We start from the raw sequence: 23,203 nt of genomic DNA, 5'->3' as shown, positions 1-23,203 counted from the left end.
CCCACCTCCTGCTCACATGTCCATGCTCAGTGCAATGAGGTACAGTATTTAACTGATGGCTGAGTCGTCATGAAAGGTGCCAGCTCCTCGGAGAGCCCCGTGTGGCCATCAGGATAACTGGTGGGTTGTACTGTGCTCCTTCACACTTCAGATGTCCTGGGAGTCCCTAAAGACAGAAGCAGCTCTTGCTTAAATCAACCAGTGGCCCAGAAGTGACTTTTCTACCTTAACAGAGCTCCCCGGCCCCCAATCTAGGAACCGCCAGCTCAGGTAGCCCTTAGCCTGGAGCTAAACCCGAGGCTTCCTTCTGAAGCTTTGTGAGGTCATGAAGGGCTCAGGTGTCAGTCCTGAAGTCCAAATTAGCTAGGTTGTCTAAGTCCTTGAAGCAGGGGAGGGTGAGGCTGGCAGGGAGGTCAGATCCAGCGAAAAGAGTCGGCAAGGAGTTGCCCACTCCCACCCTTACCTCCCAGCGACAGACAGGTGCCTGGACAGTGCAGCAGCTCTGTGCACCAAGCTGGCTGTGATCTAGCCCATCCTTCCCTCTCTGGCCCCTCCCCACCTGCAGAGGGAGGGACAAAGAAGGGAGGTGTCCAGCTAGGGTTACCGGTCAGTGCATCGGGTCTCCTCCAGGGCAGGGCACAGCAGTCAGGAGAAGAGGGAAGAAGCCGCTGGCGCGTCTACCTCCCAGCCTGATCAGGAAGTGGGGCTGGGCCTCCCCAGAACTCTCCATCCTGTAGAGGGTGGGGAGCAGGAGGGGCTGGACGGAGGCTTCCAGGCTAACTCTTCTGCCCCCCCAAAATAAACGCTGACTCTAACCTCCAGCCTGTGTGCTGCCCTGCTACTGGGACTGTCTTTGGAGCATGCAGGTCCCCTTCCCTCCCAGGTCTCAGAGGCCCCCAGCCTGGGAGAAGATCCCAGCCTTGCAGCCCCTCCCTGCAGAAGGTCTACACCTTATAGGAAACAGTTCAACGCTATGTGCTCCCTCGGGGCAGGGTCATGCCAGCCCAATGCTAGGCATGCAGAGATGGTCAAGAAACATCTATTGCCAGAATACAGCCCCTCCCCACAGACCCAGAGGTCTCGCATACCAGTCCCACCCAGACCTCCTTTCCCAGCTCCCCTTATCCCCCAGGAGAGCTGATGAGGCTCCCCGCTGCTGCTCCGGCTCCGCCTCCCCTCTAGAGCCCAGGCAGATCTCAGGTTTCTAAGGGGCAAGTTTGACTCTCTCCCTCCCAGACTCTTCTCTGTCCCTCCATACCTGAACCATGGCTCCCTCCCACCCAGACACCTGGAGTCTATCTGCTCAGAATCTCATGGGCAGAACACTTTGACCAAGTTAAATGTGGAAGCCCACCAGAGAGAGTCAAAATGAATTACACAGGGCAGGAGGGGGGAGACAAACTAGAACCCCTACCACTCAGGCTCCCCTGCTACTCCAACCCCTCAACAGAACCTTCCTGGCCCAGCTGGTCTAACCACTGCTGGATCGCCTGCATTCAGCTTGGGGGCTCAGAGTCGCAACCTTACAGGAGTGTCTTGCCACAGTCACACAGCAATCCGCTGGCAGAGCTGGGCCTCCTTGAGTCTCCAAACCCTCCAGATGCCAAGGATGCCTCTCCCAGCAGGGGGATTCCTGGTTCCCACAAAGGCAGCAGAGCAAACGCAGGTGGGCCAGGGCTGCCAGCCATGCTGACCAGGGCAGAGACCGCCAAGAACCAGAGAGCGGCAGAGGGAACCATGCTGGGTCTTGTTGAGGAAGGTGGAGCCTGTTGTAAAGGGCTGTTGAGCAAGCAAGCAGGTGGGCGAGGCTGGCAGAGCCTGGGCACTCCTGGAAGGCGGTGACTCAGGCCGGAAAGGCCCCTTCTGAGTCAACCCGGCTAAAAGGTTGCCTTGTGAGCATGTCACCTGCAAAGATGGCTGGGGCAAGGTCTGAGGACTCCGAGAAGGTTCCAGACCTCAGGACCTTCGCCCTTCTGCCCCACGGTCTGCCCTGAGGACCTCAGAGTCTGGGGGCAGAATCCATGAACTGAAGGAGGGAGGGCAGAGGTGGTGACTGTGCCCGCCCAGTGAACTTGTACAAGTCCACCCACCTGTTGTAACTCGTGATGGGATCATTGACACCGGAGAGGACAGAGCCAGCTGGGAGGAGCAGGCCACCCGCTCTCTGCCTAGAGCCCCACTGCTTCATTTCTGCCCCATCTCCTATCCCTTCCAGCATCTGTGCAATGTGTCCAGCCAGAGGCCCAGGCCAGCTCCCGCTTCTCTGCCTGAGTTAGGACCTAGCAGAGAAACTGACCAAGGCTTTGTTTCAAAGGGTCATGGCTGTTGCAAAGCTCTTAGAAGAGCCCCGGACACACAGTGAACACTCAGTACGTGTGTAAACAGTCAGTAAATGTCGACGCTGTGATGAGTCGCTGTTGTAACAGCAGTTGTTGAATTGCCTGGCGTGGATCTGGCATGTTGTAGGTACTTCCAGGTTGGTGTTGCTGTGATCTTTGTAATTTATCACAGCCGTCACAGTGCCTGCTGCACAGTAGGTGCTGAACAAATGTTCAATCTTTCTGGAAGGCCAGATGCATGCATCCCCCACCTGAAGAAGATGGACGTGGGAGCATGTGCTTTGCTGGGCTTGGGCAGGGAGAGTGAGGGGTGCAGCAATGGGCCAGGTTCTGGGTAGGAGAAGCCAGCAGCCCCACTCTGACCTCCCGCCTCCCCATTGAGTCAGAGGACTTACCTGAGGTTCAGTAGGAGTATTAAGAGGGAGGAAGATGATGCAGAGCTTGAGCGAGGAAGAGACAGGCCCTGGAGCAGACAGGGCTCTGGGAGGAGGCTGAGAGACGCTCCTGTGGAAGCCAGGTCTGAGCAGAAGCTGCCCCCAAGAGTAAGCCCGGTGCTGGGCTGGAAGCACTCCTTCCCACTGCCCGTGACCCCAGGGCCCACCCCTTATGACACAGAACCAGGGTAGGAAGTTGGGGGCTCTGAGACCTGGACCAGAGCTCTGCACCCAGTCACCCACAGTGTGAGTGGCCCTGTCTGCCCAATTACCCAGGAGTCACCCGAGGAGCCTGAAGAGTAGGTCAGGTTGGGACACCACCACCCTCATACGTATGTACCCCACACCTCACCCAGCCAAGGCCAACAGGGCAGGGTTCCAGTGCCAGGGAGGGAAGGAGGCTGCCCGCTCGGCCGGCTAGGACAGCACAGCCTCCTGCTAACCAGAGAGGAACAGGGAGGGGCTCTCTGCTCTGGCCTTGAACCCAGCCCTCTAAAGTGGGGGCGGGGTTGGGGTGGGGGCAGTGGATAGGATCTGATCCCTCCCACCCATTCGCACCCACACTTTGCTTAGGAAGAGGGAACGGCTCCCCAGAGCAAGTCACTGGCTCCTAGCGGGTGTGGGAGATGACATCAGGGGAGAAGCATGCATTCAGCCACCAGCTGCTGTGGCAACACACACGTGTGTGCACACACACACAATTTAAGGGACTGCCACATGCGGCTGTGCACGCAGACATGTGCCAATTCACTCCCTGAGAGCAGCCGACCTGTGCAAACCAGAACCCACACACACCTTCTCCCCAGAGACCCGAGACACAGCCATGTAGACATTCTGGGTCACCGGCTATGAGCCAGGCACCATGCTGGGCACGACAGAGTGACCCCAGGTCCCCTGAAGGCTATCTTCTAACAAACAGATACATTTAACATCTAACTTGCAGAGGAGATTGTGTGATATCTTGAGTTTTCTGGAAGCAACAAACATGGGGAGTAAGATACCAGCCCAGGGTTGATAATTGTTGAAGCTCAGGCATGGATACACAGCGATCCATGATACTGTATTAGCTTCTCTATTTTGTATATGCTGGAAACTTTCCAAAATAAAAAGTTAAATACATGTACATATATAATTGGCAATTGATAATAAGTAAAATGAAGAGGGGAAAAGGCAGGGTAAAGATACAAAGCACTAGAACTAAGAAGTCAAGGAACGCTTCTCCAAGGAGGTGATGTTTTAAGCAAAGACCTGAATTAACTGAGGTTCAAACCACACAGACATTTGGGAGGAAGAACAATTATCAACCCTGGGCCAGTGTCTCACTCCCAGCACCCGTTGCTTCCAGCAAACTCTAGATATCACACAGTCTCCTCTACAAGTACTTAAAAGTGCCCAAGTTAGATGCGAAATATAGCTTTTTGTTAGAAGGCAGAAAAAAAACATTCCAGACAGAGGAGACCCACAAATGCAAAGGTCCTGTGGTATAACAAGCTTGAGAAATAGCAGCTCAGTAGGTCTGGAAATCTGTGGCCAAAATACACAGGATTCCACAGTGAGATCAAAGGGGCCTTGTGGCTGTGATAAGAGTTAGGAATCTCTCTTAAGAACAGCAGGATGCCCTGGAGGTCAAAAGCACGGGACAGATGTGATTTGACTTATAATATGGTCTTAAAAAGCACTCTGGAGACTTCCGTGATGATCCAGTAACTGTTAAGAATCTGCCTCCCAATGGAGGGGACACGGGTTCAATCCCTGGTCAGGGAACTGAGATCCCATGTGCCGAGGGGCAACTAAGCCCGCAAACTACAACTGGAGTATTTGTAGTAGCCGCAAGGAGGTGCTCACGTGCGGCAGCTACACATATATACACCCAACACAGCCAAACAAATAAATATTAAAAAAAAAAAAAAAAGCTCACCCTGGCTCCTGTTAGATCTTCGGGAGGAGGAGACAACAGAAGTGTATGGAGACTACTCAGTAGTCTGGGCAAGCATGGCACTGGCTTGGGACTCTTGGTGAGATGGTGAGACAGATCCAATGTGGAATTTCTTTTGAGGAACTTTGCTCACGGGTGGATGTGAAGCGAGAAAAAGAGAGGAGCTAAGCATGATTCCCTGATAGCTCAGTTGGTAAAGAATCTGCCTGCAATGCAGGAGACCCTGGTTCAATTCCTGAATCAGGAAGATCCCCTGGAGATGGGAGAGGCTACCCACTCCAGTATTCTTGGGCTTCCCCTGTGGCTTAGTTGGTAAAGAATCTGCCTGCAATGTGGGAGACCTGGGTTTGATCCCTGGGTTGGGAAGATCCCCTGGAAAAGGGAAAGGCTACCCACTCCAGTATTCTGGCCTGGATAGAACATGGGGTTGCAAAGAGTCGGACACCCCTGAGTGACTTTCACGTTCACTTTCAAGCATGATTCCGAAGCAGGACCTGAGCTTGGAAGTGAGGGCTGGGGACACAGTGGGGAGCATGTGTAGCCGGTTGACTACAGGCACAGAGCGCCCCGGTGGGGACCTCACACCTAGCGTCAGCCCCCCAGCAAGCACACAGGGGGATGCACACACTCTGGGACACCAGGCATACAGCCCTAAAACCACCCCTGCCTGCCCCAGACAGAAGCCCCAGGACTACAGCCCCCGTGCTCTCCAGCTCAGCCTCAGCACCCACAGGGTCCCCAGTCCTAGCATTTCCTTACCAACCCTCACCACCACCTCCCATGTCGGCCCCTTGAGCAAGGAGACTCCTGACTCACTTTCTTCCTGGACACCAGAACCCAGCCCCCTGCCCCTAGCCTCATCTGTCCAGTCGCCTCCAGATCCTGCTCCCATACCCCAGCCTAAGGCAGATTCTTTTACCGCTTGAGCCATCAGAGAAGCCCACAGAAAATTATCGCTCAATATTTGCTTAGTGCTCACTGTGGGCCAAGCCCTCTGCCTTTCCTTGAAGGCGCATGGTCACCTCCACCAATCCCCACCACCTCCCCACTGATTCCCCTTGATTCCTAGCACTCCTGCACTCGCTCTACCACAGGACAGTTGCCCACCTACCCCAGCCCACCAACCAGCCTGCCAGCCTTGGAAGGGCACCTGGTGCCGTGGGAAGGGCACAGCTATGTCCACACAGAAGTCAGTCCTGCCTGCCACCAAGCAGCTGCGCCGTCTCACGCAGGTGACTCGTTGCCTCTGAGTCTCCGTCTGCTGGAGAAATCCAGAAGTGGTTCTCACCTTCCAGACCGTGGTGAGCAAGGAGACAGTTCCCGGGAATACTGAGGCTGATGCCCACCACGGAGCAGCACGTGGCAGCCATTCAGTGGCTGCTGTTGTGCACTCGGGCCCAGCCCTGACATCCACCCACTGGGTGGCCTTCGAGGGCTCGTCCAATCAGTTTTCTCACTCATGTAGCGGGGTAACGGTATTCCTGGTCTTGCCTGTCTCTAGGGCTGCTTGGCGGTTGGTAATCCCAGCTTCTCCTTACTGGGCCGTTGGCTATGTGCAGGCACTGTCCTGCTGACGTGTTTGGCTCATAAATCCCCCCTAACAGCCATCTGGAATTCCTGTTATAAATGGAGAAGCGGAAGCATGGCAGCATTAAGTAACATCCTGACAACAAGCAGGTGTGGAGTGGTTTGTACTCAGGCTCAGCCACGTCGGTCCTGCCTCTGAGTGGTGGAGGGAAAGGGGCTTTGTGTCTGGGGGGCAGCAGGGTTGTCTGCCAGAGCCTCATGCTACCCTCACCCAGAGCACTCCTTCCAATGGCAGCCAAGGGACTAAGTCAGCCCAGAAGAGACCTCAGGTACCTCCAGGCACCAGCCAGCCCCCAGCTCCTACCTCGGGCATCAGTCATTTGCCTCCCCACCAGAGGCAGCCCAGACCCTGGGTACCACTCACACCAGCTCTGCTACTCTGCACCTCCCTCACTGGGCCCTATTTCCCGGTCTATGAAATGATGTTGATTATCTCTTGCATATTGGGTGGTTGTGAAACACTGGCCATCCATTGTCCACCACAGTACCCCTTGCCCAGGGGATGGTGGATGCCCCAGATGTTGGGAGATCCAGACGCAGTGGGGACTTGAACCCCTTCCCAGGCAGAACCAGACCAAGACAAAGGGTTGCACAGGGTCTGTAAGCAGCTTCCCAGAGCGCCTCGTGCTTGAATGTGCGGTGGAGGCTGTGGAATGATTTTCCAGCTCCTTGAGGTTCCCTGAGGCCCACGAGGCACAGGGACAATTGAAGGAACCTGGAGTGCCCCAAACTGAAAAAGGGCCAGACCCATGGAGGCTTAAGGGTGGGATCAAAGGAGCAGGTGGTGGGAAGGCAGGAGACTGGGGAGGATGAGCCAAAGGTCCAGTCTAACCTGGGACCACGGTGGGCACACAGGCCCAGTGCCAGGGTCCACAGCCATGTTTGTAGCCAAGTAGACAAAAAGTAGCAAAACACCAAAAAACAGAAGAAAATAAAGACAAAATCAAAATGAATAAAATTTAATTAAATATCTACACGACAACACGTTGTCAAGTAATTAACTGAACCCAACTCAAGTAAGTATATATGAATGACCTTTAATGAGGAATGCAGGCAAAATTTCACACGAGTGATAGGATCAGGGATTCAGCTTCTAAAATTCAAAGTGCCAGGGGCCTGCCTAGAGTCTTCAAACGTGCCAACCCCAAAACTTACATGCCTCCCTGGGGAAAGGAGGGTCCCAAGATTGATTTCAGATTACTTTTCTATTGGGTGGGTTAACGAGAAAGCAAAAGGGAAATTCAGGTCATTACAGAAAAATGAAGTGATGTTCCTCGCACGTGTTCATTTGTAAATGGAGACCCTGAGTCACTGCAGACCTCGCTGTGCAATGCCACCCTCAGCCTCTTCATCCCTGGGGGGCTGGCGGGACTCACCCCACCCTCACAGTCCCTGCACATTTCAGCAGTTAGTTTGCCAGCCTCCCATTCTTTCACACCTCTGGAGCTAAGATCTGCCAACCCCTCTGGAGTTAATCAAGGTGACTTTAGGGAATGAGACCAGAGAGCTGGGTTCAAGTCTATCCGCACCCCTGACCCACTGTGTGATCCTAGCCAGGTCGCATCCTCTTTCAGGCCAAGCCTCAGCCTCTTTGTCTGTGAAATGGCATAACTGCCTACCAGGGCTGCCATGTGGACCACGGAGGACACAACCGTGTGAGACACTGCTTTTTAAACAGACTAGACTGCACTGGGGTTTGACTAACCAAACAAAACCAAAGGAAAAAAGCTTTGCCAAAGCCCGGAGCAGGGTTTCACAATCAGCCCTTCTGAGCTATATCTGGGGGAGGTGAATTTTTATGCTTCCTCATGGTCTTTTTGCCAAGGCCTCACCATCTCCTCTTGCCCCAAGCAGCAGAGAGAGGGATCAGAGCTGCAGTGGTGGGGAAGCAGGTTGGGGTGGGTTGGGGTGGGTGAGGGAGCCAAGCCGGCTTGGCTCCTGGAGGCCTGAGTCAGCGGGCGGGCAGGCAGGGCGGGCCCAGTCCTTGCAGGCTTGGGGAGGAGATGGTGCAGGAATGTTCCTCCCGCCCAGGCCTGGGACTTGCCCACCACATCCTGGCTCTTAGATGTGAGATGCCTGGAGCTTAGTTGAGTGGGTTCAGCCAGGGGCCTTCAGAGGCAGTCTGGCCCCAGGAACTGCCCAGGAGTGGCCAAGGCCAGGCCACAGAGCCTACTGGGAACTGGTCTCTGACCCCAGAGCATACCCCATCCCCACTGGGTGATATAGACAGGTTTCCCGTCTGTGCAACGAGGAACTGCACTTGGTGGTGTCAGATAATGAAGGATCCAGACTGGTTCCCCCAGGAGGTGATGCAGGCCGACTCTAAGAGCATCTATGTGTGTGACACCTTCGCTACGTGCACGTGCGACTTTGTGGCCACGCATGGCTTGAGTGTGTGTGCCACTGGGTGAGTCCTGCATGCACAGGACTATGGTGGGGCCATGAGTGACAAAGTCACTGAGAGAGACGACGTGCATGTGGGTGTGGGCAAGTGTGGACGTGGCTGGGGATGTGTGACTGCTGCACTGTGGCTAGGAGTACAGGTGTGTCAGCATGTGACCATGTGAGTGTGTGTGTGTGTGTGTGTGTGGAGCCAGGTGTGACCTGTGTGCCCATGGGCAGGCTGTGTGGCTGTATCTGCTTTGGGTTGGGCAACCGTGTCTGTGACCAGACCTGGCTCTGCTACAGCCGTGGCCCAGCAGTGGCCCCATGGTCCATGGCCCTCCTGTGCCCAGGAAGCAATAGGGTGCAGGATCACAGAGCCATCCCCATTCTCCAACCCCCATTTGAGGCCACAAAGCAGACTCCTTCCCTGGGCTGGGCCAAGACAGGCTCAGGGTCCCCTGCCCCCCACCTCCAGGTCCTGGTAGCTGCCCAGGGCAGAAAGAGAGGCCTTGTTTTCCACCCTCCTCCCAAGGGAGGAAACTAGAGGCAGCTGGGCCCAGCTCAGTCTGGAACATCTGCCTGGTGTGTGACTAAGGCCGGCCAGTAGCCCCAGCCACCACCAGACTGGGCCCCCACGCACACTGGTCCCCCGGCCCTTGCTGAAAGAGGCTGGCCAGCCCAAATCAATCTCAAATTCCCCCAGCACCCTGATCCTCACAGAGAGAAGGGCTGTGACATCCCCGCTTCCACCACACAGACGTCCGTCCCAGCCTAGAGACCTCAGAGGCTTGGCCCGTCCTTCCCTTCCCTTACCTCACATCTCGATACTTTTCCTGCGTGCAGCCCCTCCTGAGAAACGTGTCAGACTAAGCCCCCTCACCCTGAGGACGGAAGGTGTGGGAGGGGGTCACCCCTCTCAAGAGACACAAGAGGCGACACTCTTCCCAGGGCAGGAAGCATGAACAGGGGACTCTCCAGGCACTGGTGTTAAGAGCATTCCCATCACTCAACACAGACGAGCCCTGGGAAGACCACCCCCTCACCCTCGCCTCTCCCCATAGTCAGAGAGCTCACTGCAGAAGGCTGCCTAGAGGTTGAAGTGAGAAGAGGTTAAGGGTGGGAAGGGCCTCAGATGGGCTGGAAAATGAAAGGAGGACAGGGAGGAGAGAGGGGAAAATTCCACAGAAAGTCCCAAATCTGACCTAATTTTGACCCAGGGCCAGGGGCCCATTCCAGAAGTTCCTCTGAGGACGCTCTGCCCCAATCAGGGAGCCTCTGCTGCCTCTACCCGCTGTACCTGCCGCCCCTTATTCTATCTCACTGCCGTGAGCTCCCGCAGCCCCCAGCCCAGCCAAAGCCTCCCCTGATGCCCGGACCCCAGCCTCCCTTCCTCCGCCCAGTCTCCACTGCCCCCAAGAGAACCTTGACCCTCCAGCCCTCCTCTTTCCTGTGTGCAGATTCCTGTCCATCCTGCCTAGGATACATCCAAGGGCACAGCTTGGGGGTCCACCTCAGTTTCCAACCAGGAAGCCACTGCAGGTCTGGGCACCCTGGACTGGACGGCCCAGGGAAGGACACAGGGTCTGAGTCCCACCCCCTCTCCTGGACTGGGCTTTCCTGGGGACAAGGCTGGGATATGCCCTCCTGGAGATGAACCCCCTGTCTAGACTGTCCCTTCCTCATGTGACCCTCAGTCCTGGATCACAGAGCAGCAGGGCCAAAGCCCTGGCAGGACTCCACCCGTTTGAGAAAAGAGGAGAGTGAGGTCTCGAAAGGGTGTGCATTGAGCTGGGGTCCATGGCCACCCAGAGGCCCCCAGCTAGCCCCGACCACCAGCACTGCCCTCCCCCCACCAACTTTTGAGGTTCTGGAGTGAATGCTGTGCCCATCACGACCTCAGAATCTGGTCCAGCTGCTCCCAGGGACAACTAGGGCTCCACCCTTCCCTCCACCCTCATCCCCTGCCCCGGGATCCAAATAAGGAGTCATACTTTTGTTATCTTAATTGGAAAAGGTTTATCAAGAAAACAAGAAAGAATGAAGATTGAAGCAGCAGCAGCCAGAAATAGCCATGACCTCCTGGGAAGGCCAGCAGTGGCATCTGTCAGTTTCTGACCATACCCCGACCTGGGGGTGTGGGAAGAGCCCCCTTGAGGATGTAAACATTAGTGGGAGACAGCACAATCCCACCAGGACCTGGATGGCATCACAGTGAGCCTGGTGATGGGCAGGTGGGTCCAGGATCCCTGGGGCGACGGGTAAGCTGGCCCCTGGGAGCCGGAGGTCCAAGCCTGCCAGGAGTGTGAGAGCGATGGCTGGTGAACTCAAATACCCAGTAACCTGCGGGTGTCCCCTCCAGGCAGGTACCACCAAAATCCTGGGGTCTGTGGCTTGTCTCAGCACCTTGAGCCCAGGGCAAAGATGCTGCATGGTCCCCTAGCCAGGGGGTAAGGGGGCTCAGCTGGTGAAGGGGGAGTCGGGAGGGAGTTGGCCTGCAGCCCCTCCTGTGGGGTCGGGGGGAGCAGGGCAGGGCCAGGGCCATGGGAGCCAGGCAGATCCCCACCCTCTGTCACACAAGGGGACACACCAAGGGGGCACCAAACTTGCTGGGGAAAGACAAAGGAGAGGAGAAGAGGTGTTTCTTTCTCTGAATGCCTTCCCCCTTCACTGTCCCCACTTACTGTCTGGCAGTTCCTTGTCATCTTTCAAGACACACTGCTCACATGTCACCTGCTCCATGGAGTTATCCCTGACCGGCAGAACGAGTGGTCCCTTCCGCGAGCTTCCAGAAGCCCATTCCTTACCATCGATCATTCTGTATTGCCCCCGCCTGTTTCTGCGTCTGACCCCCACCTCAACTGGGTACAAGAGCAGGCGTGTCACAGCCCTGGATGCCCAGTGTCTGACTGCAGCAGGCCCGCGTGTCTACTGAACGAATGAGGGGGAAGTGGCCAGGTGGGCATGTGCTATAGGCTCCGGGGAAGCTAAGACCCTGGCCTGGCCTCAAGTGACTGACCAGCAGCCCAGGCCTGGGCCTGGAGGGCTCCTGGCCCCGTTCCCATCCCTGCTGTGCCCCCAGCTCTAAGGGGTGGGGGACTTTCCCAGGGATATTCATGACTCCTCCAAAGGCCACCCCCAACTCCCCGCCCTCCAGGCACTGCTGGTGTGGGAAGGCCCTGGGGGAGGGCCGAGGGCCTGGGCCAGCGGTCAGAGGCTGTCATACATGCGCAGCGTCTTCTCCAGCTGCTGGCCGACCCGCTGGTAGAACAGGATCTGCTGGCGCAGGTAGTTCTGCATCATGTGCTTGAAGTCGAGCTCGCGGCGCTGGTGGAAGTGGTTCATCTCGGCCTGCAGGGCAAAGCCCACCACGCGGCAGCGCCGGCGAATGCCATCAGCCTCCTCCTGCGCCATGCGGCCCTCGTCACTCATGCGCTGGCTCTCCTTCACCTTGGCGAAGGCGCCTGGCACAGGCAGAGCGGAGGTCAAGGGCGGTTAGGGCTCCGGTCTCTCCCATTCGCTCCCTAACCCCGCCCTGAGACCCTTCGAGGGCAGACAGTACCGTCATCGGCTCAACTCAGTCCTCCCTCCTGGACTCCAGACCCACGGTCCAGCCACTTGATGTCTCCACAGGGATGTTCCCCGAACCCTCACCTTCAGCATGTCCTAAGCCAGATGTACCATCTTCCCTCCAAACATGAGGCACTGCCAGCAGCGTACACCTGACTGGTCACAGCCCTGTTAGCTGTACTGACTTCTACGACCAGGCTGTCCCCATCCACCACAGGCCTCATCAGCCCTCATGCTGGTTCCCCATTCAGCTCAGATATCACCTTCTCCAGGAAGCCTTCTGGGCAGTCCCACTGCATCAGGTGCCTCGCCTGCTCCCAGGTGTCCTGGGCTTCCCTCTACCACAGCTCTTACCTCTCTGTGGTTTTTCTGACTGCATCCCTCCAGGTATGAGCTCAATGTCTCTAGCACCTAGAACAAAGCCTAGCCCACGCAGATTCTGACATGTGTCTGATAAACAGATTCAATCTCACTGGACTGCTGCAACAGGCCCCCCACGGGTCTCCCCACTTCAGTCCCAACCTCTGAGAGGTTCTCCATAGCACCTGAAGAGCAGCCAAGCTGGCACCCATAGCTCCAGGTCTCCCCTGGTTTCCTTCTGGCCTGCAGAGCAAGGTCCCCCGTTCTCCTGGCCTGGGAGGCCCTCTGGGAGTTGACCCCTGCACCTGTTCTGCATTGACCCCCATATTCATCAAACGCACCCTTTCTCTCTCTGCCTCCCAGATCCTTATGCATAATTCAAGGCTCTGATCAGGTGCCACTCCCACAGGGAGCATCCTTCTCCCTGCCACCATCACACTGCTGATTCTAAAACAGAGACCACCTGGAGTTTTCCTTTGTGTGCGTCTCTCATATAGGCTCTGCTCCCTCCTCACCCCAGTCCCCAGGCGACTAGAGCAGGCCATTGTCATAACCAGGTGACAGACGGGGAACCAGGGGATGAACCTGCAGAAGGGACCCAATTTGGAAGAACCTGAGTGAATCAACAAGCAATTGGTGAAAGGATTTCAGTTCTGAATTAACGGGCACTTGACTGATTCTGCGCTGAAGCCAGTGGGCAGTTGCTGAGCCGGGGAGGCAGTCTGCCTGTGCCTGGCAGGCACTCCTCGCAGGGCTGTAGGGAATCCACAGTGTGAAGAAGAGTGTGGAGGTGGGCAGGCTTGGTACAGAGGACAGCATGCTCCCGGAGCGCTTCAAAAGCACCCACCGCACATGAGTAACAGGCTTGTTTTTAATGCTTCTCACCTCTTCCTTAAGGGGGAGCCTCTCAGGGACCTTTGAAACGTAATCTGTTTACTCTCAAGTTGTTGGATGCATTCAGGACGCATTTACTGAACATTTACTATGTGCTGGAAATAACCCTGCCTTTAGAAGGAGCAGTACCCACGGAAGACGGCAAGTGTGTGCTAATCGGCAAATAGTGGCATTTCGGGCAAGCCAACTCACATTTGCAACACTTCCAGGACTGCCAACACAGCACCCAAAAGAACTCTGCAGTGCCCAGCTCCCAGCCCGCTCAGCCCTTTCAGCACCTTCCTTGAACCACCTCTTCTTGCCTCTTGTTCCATCCTTATTGATTCATTCAGATTCTTCCAAATTGTGTCCCTTCCCTAGGTTGATCGCCCAGACCTGGGCAGAAGGAGAGGGATTGACCATGGGACCAAGACGAAACCCCCCTGAGAGGCTTCAGAACTAGAGCAGCCTTAGAGGACAGCTGTCCAGCCCCTACCCCCAGGGCCACCTTCACCTCCACCACCACACCAGTACTCTTCAGAGGAAACTCAGGCCCTGGTGGGAAAGGACTTGTCCAGGGGCTCCCAGCCTCCTTCCTGCCCACAAAGTGTGGGATATCTGGCCCTGAGGGAGCCCTGCAGAGCGGGGAGTGGACACCACTTCTACTGCAGGGGGCCCAGGCCAAGTCCTCCAGGCACATACGTGAGGCGTCCAGACAATGGACTCAGGAATTTGAGAAGGTCCCAAGAGGTAGAAAGAACCAGAAGAAGAAAGGTAGAAAATAGCTGGACAAAGAAACTAGAGTTAGGCTTCAGCAAAGGAAACATATCAGCCTGGATTCCACCTTCCTGAGAAAGTCTGGGTGCAGTGGGGATGGACCTGCATTTAAGAAGCTATTTAAGGTCTTAAATAGCCCATGGCCTTGGGCTTCCCTGGTGGCTCAAATGGTAAAGAATCCACCTGCAATGCAGGAGACCTAGGTTCGATCCCTGGGTTAGGAAGATCCCCTGGAGAAGGGAATGGTTACCCACTCCAGTATTCTTGCCTGGAGAATCCCATGGACAGAGGAGTCTGGTGGGTTACAAAGTCCATGGGGTCACAAAGTGTCAGACCTGACTGAGCGAGTAAGCACAAGTCCATGGCCTTAGAGGAAGGAAATCGAGGCCCAGATATAGGAATGAATCTATTGCAATTGCTAGGTATCCACAGACAGGCAGGGAGCCAGGGATGGGGGGCGAAGGCTCTGGGAGCCAGAGGAGGCCCCACCCTGCTCTCTGTCACCCTCCACCCTGTGACTCAGATGTGGGACTGGTACCAGCTAACACTAACGCACCCCAGAGACAAACTGGGAGTCAGGGCTTGGGCCAGTCCCCCCTCACCCCACCACATTCCACCTAGGACTCACCATGAGAGCTGAGGACCCCGGGCACCTCCTGCCATGGCAGTTGTCCTATAGACCGGATCCCAGAAACAGGGACGGGAAGGTTGGAGTTTCAGATCCCCAGGGTCTCAGGCATATTCCCTAAACTCCCCCTGAATCCACCTTGTCCCTACCCTAGGTTGAGGGCAGGAGGTCTGGGTCCTAGTCCACTGTGTCACCTCCAACAAGGACTGCAGGTCTCCCCACTGTAAACAGGACAGGCTGGACTACGTACGATGCTGCTGACAGCTGCTCAGGGCAGTATAGCACTTTAGAGTTTCCACATCAGTAAAATGGGATCATGATGGTCCTCGCCCTCTAATTAGAGCAGAGGTTTAATTGAACTAATATGTTTAAAGTACTTGGGATGGAGCTCCAGGAGCTCCAGGATAAGAGCTCCAGAAGCTATGTGCAGCTAGGTGCAAACTGCTTTTCAGTCACAGCCAAGACCCAGCTGGTGGTGGCTCAGGGCCATATGATTCTCTGTTCATGGGAGCCTAGGAGGGGACGCAGAAGGAGAGCTTGTGATGGCCCAGAGCACAGAGGCTAGACCCACCTATTCCCCCAGGGTAGAACTTGGTCCTGCAAGGGCCACTTTGCCTTGGCCAACCTGTGAGCACTGTGACCCCTCCATGCATGCTGTGTGGTCCAGGGCCTGCCTTCTGGAGGGCCTCCGTCCATCCTCCACAGAGGATGCCAGCTGAGTTGGTGCGAGAGCACCAACTCCCTCCCTGGTCCTTCCCCTCTGGCTCATCTACCCCAGGCACCCAGCCCTTAGGGAGCCCCCTCTCCCATCTGTCTGGCACAGTGGCTACAACCTGGCTGTGGAGTTAGAGACACTGGGGCTCCAATCCTGCTCTGATGATCAGCCCACCTCACTGCCCCTCATCGGAGAATGGGGGGACCCACACTGACCTCCGTGGTTTGTGACGAGTCTTAGGACAGAGTCCTGCCCTGGCTGGCTCTCAGGCAGGGGCCCTGGACAGCCACTGTTTCCCCTTGCTGTCCCAGATTAACTATTATCAAGGCTCTCTTTTCCCCCCAAAAGACTGCCTTGGTTTGAATGATTAATCACATGGTTACCCTTCTCCCTTTAGGAGAAACCCCTGGACTGAGCTCCAGGGACTGGGCTGGTGGGCAGACAAGGCTGGTAGGCTTCACCTCTGCACCAAATGGGTTCCATGGCCCATTTTCCTAAGCTTTCTCAGGGGAGGAAATTCAATCAGGGTCACCTCAAAGACAACATTTGTCCAAATTCTGGTCTCCTAAACCCTACCAGGCCTCCTGTCTCCTTCCTTCCAAAGCCTCTCCCACATGCACGCCATGCTTTAGAAAGTGTATGAACAGGCTGACAGCATCCTGGGCACCCAGGGCCCAACTTTCCTGCTCCTCCCTCTGTGAAAGGTCTCTATCCACAGGGCCACCATGGGACTTCTTCTCCCCATAGCAGGCTGTGGCTCCCCAAAGCCTGCCCAACTCTGTCTCAGCCAGAGTCCAGCCCCGCTCCCTAACCACTGTAGTACCTGCCCCACACAGGGCTGGGAGTGGTGGTACAGAGCCTAGAAAGTGGAATAGTAAGCCCCAAAGCCCTTGGCCAAATGGGGAGGGGTCCTCTGGGTAAGGGAAGGTGGATGCGGCATCTGTCTGAAGTTGAATACATCACCCCCAGAGGACCACTGACCCCTCATCTTAGCCTCCAGTGGAAACTCAGAAGTGGCCCTCTCAGCTCTGTGCCCCTGATCCAGGGCCAGAAAGGCCAGACTGCCTTTATCCCTCCTGCTCTAATGGGAGCCTGGGAGCCCTGAGTCCAGGGTTGCCTTCCTGCCCCTAGCTCTGTCCTAGATGGAGGGTCCCCAGCCACACATGTGGCAGCTATTTCATCACTGCCCCTGCTCACCTTTCTCCTGCTGCCCACACAGGAACACGCCATCCGAGGAGCTGGTTGAACCAGCTTTCCCAGGCCCTAGAGCAGCAGAGCGTGGCTCTACTTAAGGCGACACTTGCCCCAGTGGGCCAGCCGGCCCCAGCCACCACCCCTGCCCTGTCCCTGCCCAGAACTCAGAGCCGAAACTAAGGCATCGTTCTGTCCTTGACCAGACCCTCCCCAGGACTCTCTTCCCCACCCCACCCCCTTGAAGGCCTGAGAGCTCACAGTGTCCACTCTGTGTTACAGACTGAGGAACTAATGCCCAGAGAGAGGAAGGCACTGCCCAGGGACACACAGCAAATTGGGGGCAGAGCCAGGACCAGAACTCAGGTCATGTCTCCTGAAGCTGAAAGAAGGGAAGGAGGAAGAGAGGAATGTGGAGAAGGAAAAAAAGAACAGAGAGGAGAAGGAGGAAGAAGAGACAGTAAGGGGAGAAAAGAGTCTGGAAGCTGGAGAAGTTCTAGAAGTTAACTTCCTAAAGATGGTTGGATGGCATCACTGACTCAATGGACATGAGTCTGAGCAAATTCCGGTAGATAGAGCAGGACAGGCAAGCCCGGCGTGCTGTAGTCCATGGGGTTGCAAAGAATCAGACACGTCTTAGTGACTGAACAACAACAACAAAAGGAAAACAAGGCTGGTTTACGACCAGTGACCAGGGTAGGGCGGTGATGTTTGCTGTCCCCCAGGCTCAGTGCAGAGCCGGCTTCCTGGCCCCGCCCAGAGGAAAACTCTCCACCAAGCCAGGCCTGACCTCAGGGCTCAGGGGCCTGGGATCCAGCCCCACGCCCTGCAGACGTTCTTCCTGAGTTACCAAGCAGCCCTGGGGAGGACCACACCTCCCTCCTGCCCTGCCTGTAGTCCACAAGACTCAGCCACCTGCCGGTCAGCTCCTGACTCAGTGCTCAGGCAAGAAGAGAAGCCAGGCTCAGGAAGGGGGAATCGGATGGACCATGTGGGCAGTGCCCTGGACCCCCGGTTTCTCCTTCAGCCCAGTCCGGGTGCCCCTCGGTGACCCGGCTATGAGTCACTTCCCTGGCAGTTCCTTGATAGCCCCACAGTAACAGGGACCCATCCTGTCCCTCCCCTAGGGAGGAGACCGTGAGAACTGAACACACAGCTGAGCTTGGGAGGTGGCCAAAATGCATGTGTCCTTGGGGAGGTGCAAAAGGAAGGGACAGTCCCAGCTAGGCCATGGACTCCTTGTGCAGCCACCCTTGTGTGGACACAGCTTGTTCATCTGCAAAATGGGGAGAGCCAACCCTCCTGAACACAGATAGGGAGGAAGCTCACAGATAGGATGTGCAGCCATGAGAACAGTCTCTGAAGTTGCAAAGGCAGGGAGGTGAGCTGCTGACAAGCGTTATGCTCTGATAGGTACGCTCTGTGCTCTCGTTATCTGGGTCTGTGTCCATGTCCCCCACAAGCCTGTGGGCTCCTCAAGGGCAAGGCCTGGGCCCTGGTCAGCTCTGTGTTCCCAGAACCCAGCCTAATAACTTGGAGGACTCGATGTATAATGGGTAAATGAGTAAATGAGACAGAAACAGAGAAAATGAATGAATGAATGAATGAGTGAGTGAGTGAATGAATGAACAGACAAGAAGGTAAACAGTGAACTCCATGAGGACAGGGACCAGCCCTGCCCATAAATATCCCTGTACCTAGAATAGCACCTGTCATCTGCTAGGTGCTCAACACCCTTGCTGAATGAACGGATGAGACAGAGACCGAAAGACTAGCTGAGCCGCTCTGCTCCATCTAGGCCATCCTCATAGCCCCTGTGCCCTGCAGAGCGCAGACGCTGTCAGAGTCTCCAGCCCACACTGGCTCTTACCTTTCTGCAGGTGAATGATGTCGGGGAAGTTGGAGAGCAGTCCCTGGTAGAGAGACAGTGTGTCGAGCATCCGGAAGAGGTCATTCTTGGGCTGCTCAGCGAACATTTCACCAACCATTTCATAGGTTCGGCCCGTGTGAGAGATGGCGCTGTTGAGGGCCTCGGAGCTGAAGGGGGGGTCCATCTGGAAGGCATGGCTGATGGCCTGGAAGGCATTGCCCAGCTTCTGGAATTCCTTGCGGAAGCCCCCCACATGCTTGCGCACCAGCTCTGAGGCCACCGTGCTGAGCTGCAGGACGCTGTCGTCCATCTTCTTGCTGAAGGCTTTGAAGGTGTCCACGCGGTCCTCCACGTCCTGCAGGTCCTGGTGCTCTGTGGGGATCTGGAAGGTGAGCAGGAAGCTGGCGCCCACCATCTCATCCTTCTCAGCCCGGCGTTTGCCCATCTTCCACTGCTTGTCATCCAGGCAGCTGAGGAAATGCTGGAAACCCTCATACTGGGACAGCACAGGGTGGCTGGTCATGTGGTCCATCCAGAGGATGAGCCGCCGCTTCCGCTTCTCAATAAAGTCCTCCTCAAAGCGACCTGTGGCCTGCTTCTCTGGGAGGTGGGGCACCGAAATGACAGTGAATTTGTGCAGCAGGCGGTTGTAGAGCCAGTCGAAGTGTTTGTAGCGCCGGTAGACAGGTGAGCTGGCGTGGGTGGGTGTGAGCTTGTAGGAGATGTAGCTTTTGATGCCCTTGAATTTGGTCTGTTTGGTTGGGTCCTCCACGGAGCACGAAAACGGATGGGGGTTGGCCTTCCACTGGGGGCCGTGAGGGCCCATTTCAATGGAGTATGTCTCAGCGATCTTGGCCATCATGGGCACGTCACCCAGGATGAAGGCCTCCACGCCAGAGCGCACGAAGCACGAGAAGCGGTTGAGGTTGCGCCCCACCACGCTGCCTCTCTTGGCAGATGCCAGGCTGTCCTGCCGCTCCAGGGGTGGCTTGGGCCGGAAGGCCATGTGTTGGCTGGGGTAGGCACCAGGGTAGGAGAGGTTGAGCGGAGGGTGCCCATTGGTGCCCAGCCCACCGGCCCGTGGCTCCTCCACCACCGTGCATCCGTCATCCCAGTCATCCCAGTCATCGTCATCGTCCTCCTCGAAACTACCCTGGTTTGACAGAAAGCCACTGCCGCCGCCACTCCTGGAAGTGTTGGAGCTGTCATATAAGCTCACCTGGGTGCCCAGAGAGCCTGCGGGGCTGCTGGAGTAGTTGGCATGGTTGGAGCCGGTGTCAGAACGGAGGATCTCCACGTAAGAGGCAGGGAAGAGCCCAGTCTCCCCACGGCTGTTCTGGCCCTGCAGCCAGCCATCCAGCGAGGTCTCACTGAAGATGACCAGGTCCTCGTCCTGCCAGATGCTGATCTCCTCCTTGTTCTCGCTGCGGAAGTCATAAAGGGCTCGCCCTTTGAGTGCCATGTCTGGGCCAGTGGTAGAGACGATGAGGAGAGTCCCGCCCAGAACTGAGGACACTTGTTAGGGTGTCCGGGGATGCACGAGCAACTCAAGGCTGGCCACAGCCCTCAGTCTCTCAGCCCTTACTGTGGGGTCTGAGCACCCACAGAAGGTATCCAGCCTCCCTCTCTTCAAAGCAATGTCCACGGCCCAGAATCGGCCCTACCAGGTCTGCCCGCACTCGCCTGTGAGCCGGGCCGGCTCATGTCCCTGGTCTTCCTCCCTTCCTTCCGCAGCCCCTGCAGGGGAGAGTCTCTCCTCCCACTCCTAGAAGAAAAGTCAAATGACTCGGAGAAAACCAGCCCTGAGCAGGCAAGAATTCGACACTCTCCGCTGGAACAATGTTCTAAAATAGAAGAGAATCACTCGGAAACCACCGTCCCAGAAACTCCGGCAGCTCTGGCTCCCAGCTCCTTCTGGCTCCTCCAGCCTGGGCCTCGGGAGGCTCTCACATTCCTCTGCAGATCTCCTTCCTCCTTCCTCCTCCTCTTCCTGGACCACTGGGTTTTTAAAAATCCAGAAAATCCAAGAGGGGCAAGGAGAAAAGCGGCAGCCTCCTGAATCGAATCCAGGGGTGGATGTGTCCGGCTTCACAACAAGCCAGGCCGGGAAAACAAGGACTAAGGCTTACACAACAGGCCGGCCAACTCTGCGACCCGGCGGCCCGGCCCGGCCCCCAGCCCCCAGCCGGCTCGGGTGCCCTCTCCCCGCCCCCAAGCGGCCAGCCCCAACCCGGGGGAAAGGAGGGGACGCGACGAGGCGCTCGGGCGACTCTTGGCCACTAGCTGAGTGGCCTCTTTTGTTTGTCTAATTCCTCAGCAGTTTCTGAGCCTGAAGATGACCCTGATCCGAGTCCAAGGACCCTCGTCCAAAGGTAATCCTTTGGTAACCCGCCCCGGCTCGCCGGACGTAGACCCCGCACCCCTCGCGTGCACGCACACACTCAACAGGAGTTTGGAGAGTGAGCTCGGAGAGCTGACCGTGCGGCCGGCAGTCAGTCCCGCCGCCTGTCCGTCCGTCCTCCGCTCTGCCCTGCGGGATCCCGCCGGTGGGCGGCGGGCTGCGCCCCGAGCCCGCGTTCTTCTCTAGCGTTCGCGGCTCCTCGGCGCCGCCAGCGAGAAGCCAGATCCAAAACAACAGAAAAAAAGGCGATTCCGGGAGGTGGCGTCCCGAGGAAGGAGGGAATAGCCGGCGGGTGAAGGGGAGGCGGGGGTTGAGGGGTGGGGAGAGGGAGGGAGAAGGAAAAGCAGGCTGGGGAATTGGGCAAACTCCGCGGCACTTCCTTGCGTCCTGGCTGGCCAGGGACGGCCCGGCTCCGCCCTCCCGCGGGCCTGGGACGCAGCAGCCTGGCTCCCGCCTACTTCTCTCTTTTCTGTTGTGGCGGGCGCCTTCACTCACTCGCGGGGAGATCGGGATGCGAGAGCAAGGAGACGATCGATCGCGGACGAGAGGCAGGCAGCCTCCGGGGCCAGACCCTAGGGCATCCGCACCCCCGCAGCCTGTCCGCGCTCTCAGAGAGACACCTCTCGCCCCGAGGGGCTCAAACGCCGCGCGGGGGAGCTCTCCAGCCGCCGCCTAGCCTCCCGGGCTCCGTCACCCTCTTGCCTTTTCCGTGACGCAAGTGAGGAAAACTCTGAGCGTTTGCCACGTGCGGGGCTACAAGGAGAGCGCCAGAGCCGGGACCCGGGAGGTGGAGGAAGGGTGCGCGGAAACCCGCAGACCCCAGCTCCCGCTTCCCCGCCCCGCCACCGCCCCGGCGGAACGCCGCCGTGGCGCCGCCTGGGGATTGTTTTCTGGAGGGGGCCCCAGAGCCAGCGATGCCCTCACGGAAAAAGCTTTCCTAGTACCCTATACGGACAGGGCCAGGAGAACCCCTGTCCTGGGCGACTCCCTTCAGGGAGAAAGACAAGACTGTACATCTGTAGTGACGGGGAACAAGAGTAGGCACGATCAGGTTCCGCCGTGCTTTGTGCGGCGGCTGGCGGAGACCGGTGTCTTGGCTGCTAGCACCACGGAGACTAGAGGAATGGTCGGGCTGGGGCTCTGGGAAGAGGTAAAGGGTACTTGACCCTGGTCATTGATTCTGCCAGACATTGTGCTGGGCACTGGGGATCAGGGTACCAGAAGGTAGTGGGGGTGCCTGCCCTGGAGAGTTTACAATCTCCCCTCTTGTCTTATAAGAAGAGCTGGCACATTGAAAGAGCCCCTGATGCTGGGAAAGATTGAGCGCAGGAGGAGAAGAGGGTGACAGAGGATGAGACGGTTGGATGACATCACCGACTAAATGAACATGAGTTTGAGCAAACTCCAGGAGATAGTGAAGGACAGGGAAGCCTGGCATTCTGCAGTTCATGGTGTACCAAAGAGTTGGACACGCCTGAGCGACCTAACAACTCTTGTCCTCTGTTCATTCATTCTGTCTTTGTCTCATTCATTTGATCATGCACTCAAGGAAACATTAACTGAGTATTCTGTACCAGGCCTCCTGGGCTACAAAGACGAACAAGGCATTGTTTTCACCTACCAGAAGTTCAGACGGATCAGGAAAATAAAGCGACGTTCCCTGCCCAGTGTGGTCAGTGCCATGAAATGTGACTGGAAGGGCACCTATCCTAACCTGGGTTGAACAAGGATCAAGGAACACTTCCTGGAGGAGGAGTGTCAACTACAAATTGGCACTTGCCATCTACCTATCTAACTATAAGGATTAAAGCATGTGCTGCTACAGCACTGGCCTTCAACACCCCTGAAGGAGTTCAGGGTGGAAAGCAGAAATGAGGCACTCTGTGCTCAGGGAAAAACTGGCAGGACAGGTCTTCAGATAGATATTCTCGGGAGCTGATTTTATGAGCCCAATTCTTGTGTCTCTTCATATTAAGAAAAGCACTAAAACTAAAATCCTTAATGCTGATGAAAAGAAGCTTCACAAGACTAGCAGAAACCTACAAAAAATATTTGCTTGATTACAATGTACTCCCCCTTTACCAAAATCACATATATACTGTCCTCCCCCCAGCCCCTACCTCTGTGGAACAGTTTCTCA

At 56.5% G+C, this 23,203-nt stretch overlaps 1 protein-coding gene and 1 long non-coding RNA gene across 3 annotated transcripts; both read right to left on the bottom strand.

Moving 5' to 3' along the window:
- Positions 1-6: 6 nt before the first annotated feature.
- On the bottom strand, positions 7-21,440 carry SNX33 (sorting nexin 33). 2 transcript variants are annotated; one of them, XM_086363917.1, is made up of 2 exons: positions 18,663-21,310; positions 7-166 (listed from the first exon to the last, which is right to left on the bottom strand). In XM_086363917.1, exons 1-2 carry the CDS (start codon positions 20,122-20,124, stop codon positions 141-143), a joined length of 1,488 nt encoding a protein of 495 aa, XP_086220043.1. In that variant the 5' UTR covers positions 20,125-21,310; the 3' UTR covers positions 7-140. The 2 variants fall into 2 exon arrangements, with proteins under 2 accessions (XP_086220043.1, XP_086220042.1); XM_086363916.1 differs by lacking the exon at positions 7-166 and adding an exon at positions 10,673-12,142 and having other exon boundaries at positions 18,663-21,440.
- Positions 604-3,227, bottom strand: LOC147349421 (uncharacterized). The gene is made up of 3 exons (XR_015149825.1): positions 3,126-3,227; positions 2,735-2,843; positions 604-731 (listed from the first exon to the last, which is right to left on the bottom strand). It is a non-coding gene; the product is annotated as an uncharacterized LOC147349421 (long non-coding RNA).
- Positions 21,441-23,203: the final 1,763 nt, after the last annotated feature.

Source organism: Bos grunniens, chromosome 21, assembly GCF_055505025.1.
Source record: "Bos grunniens cultivar Pamir isolate PY7600 chromosome 21, Bosgru_T2T1.0, whole genome shotgun sequence".
NCBI classification, from domain to species: Eukaryota; Metazoa; Chordata; class Mammalia; order Artiodactyla; family Bovidae; genus Bos; species Bos grunniens.
Note: the sequence above shows the minus strand (reverse complement) of the source record. Positions and strands in the feature narration are given on the sequence as shown.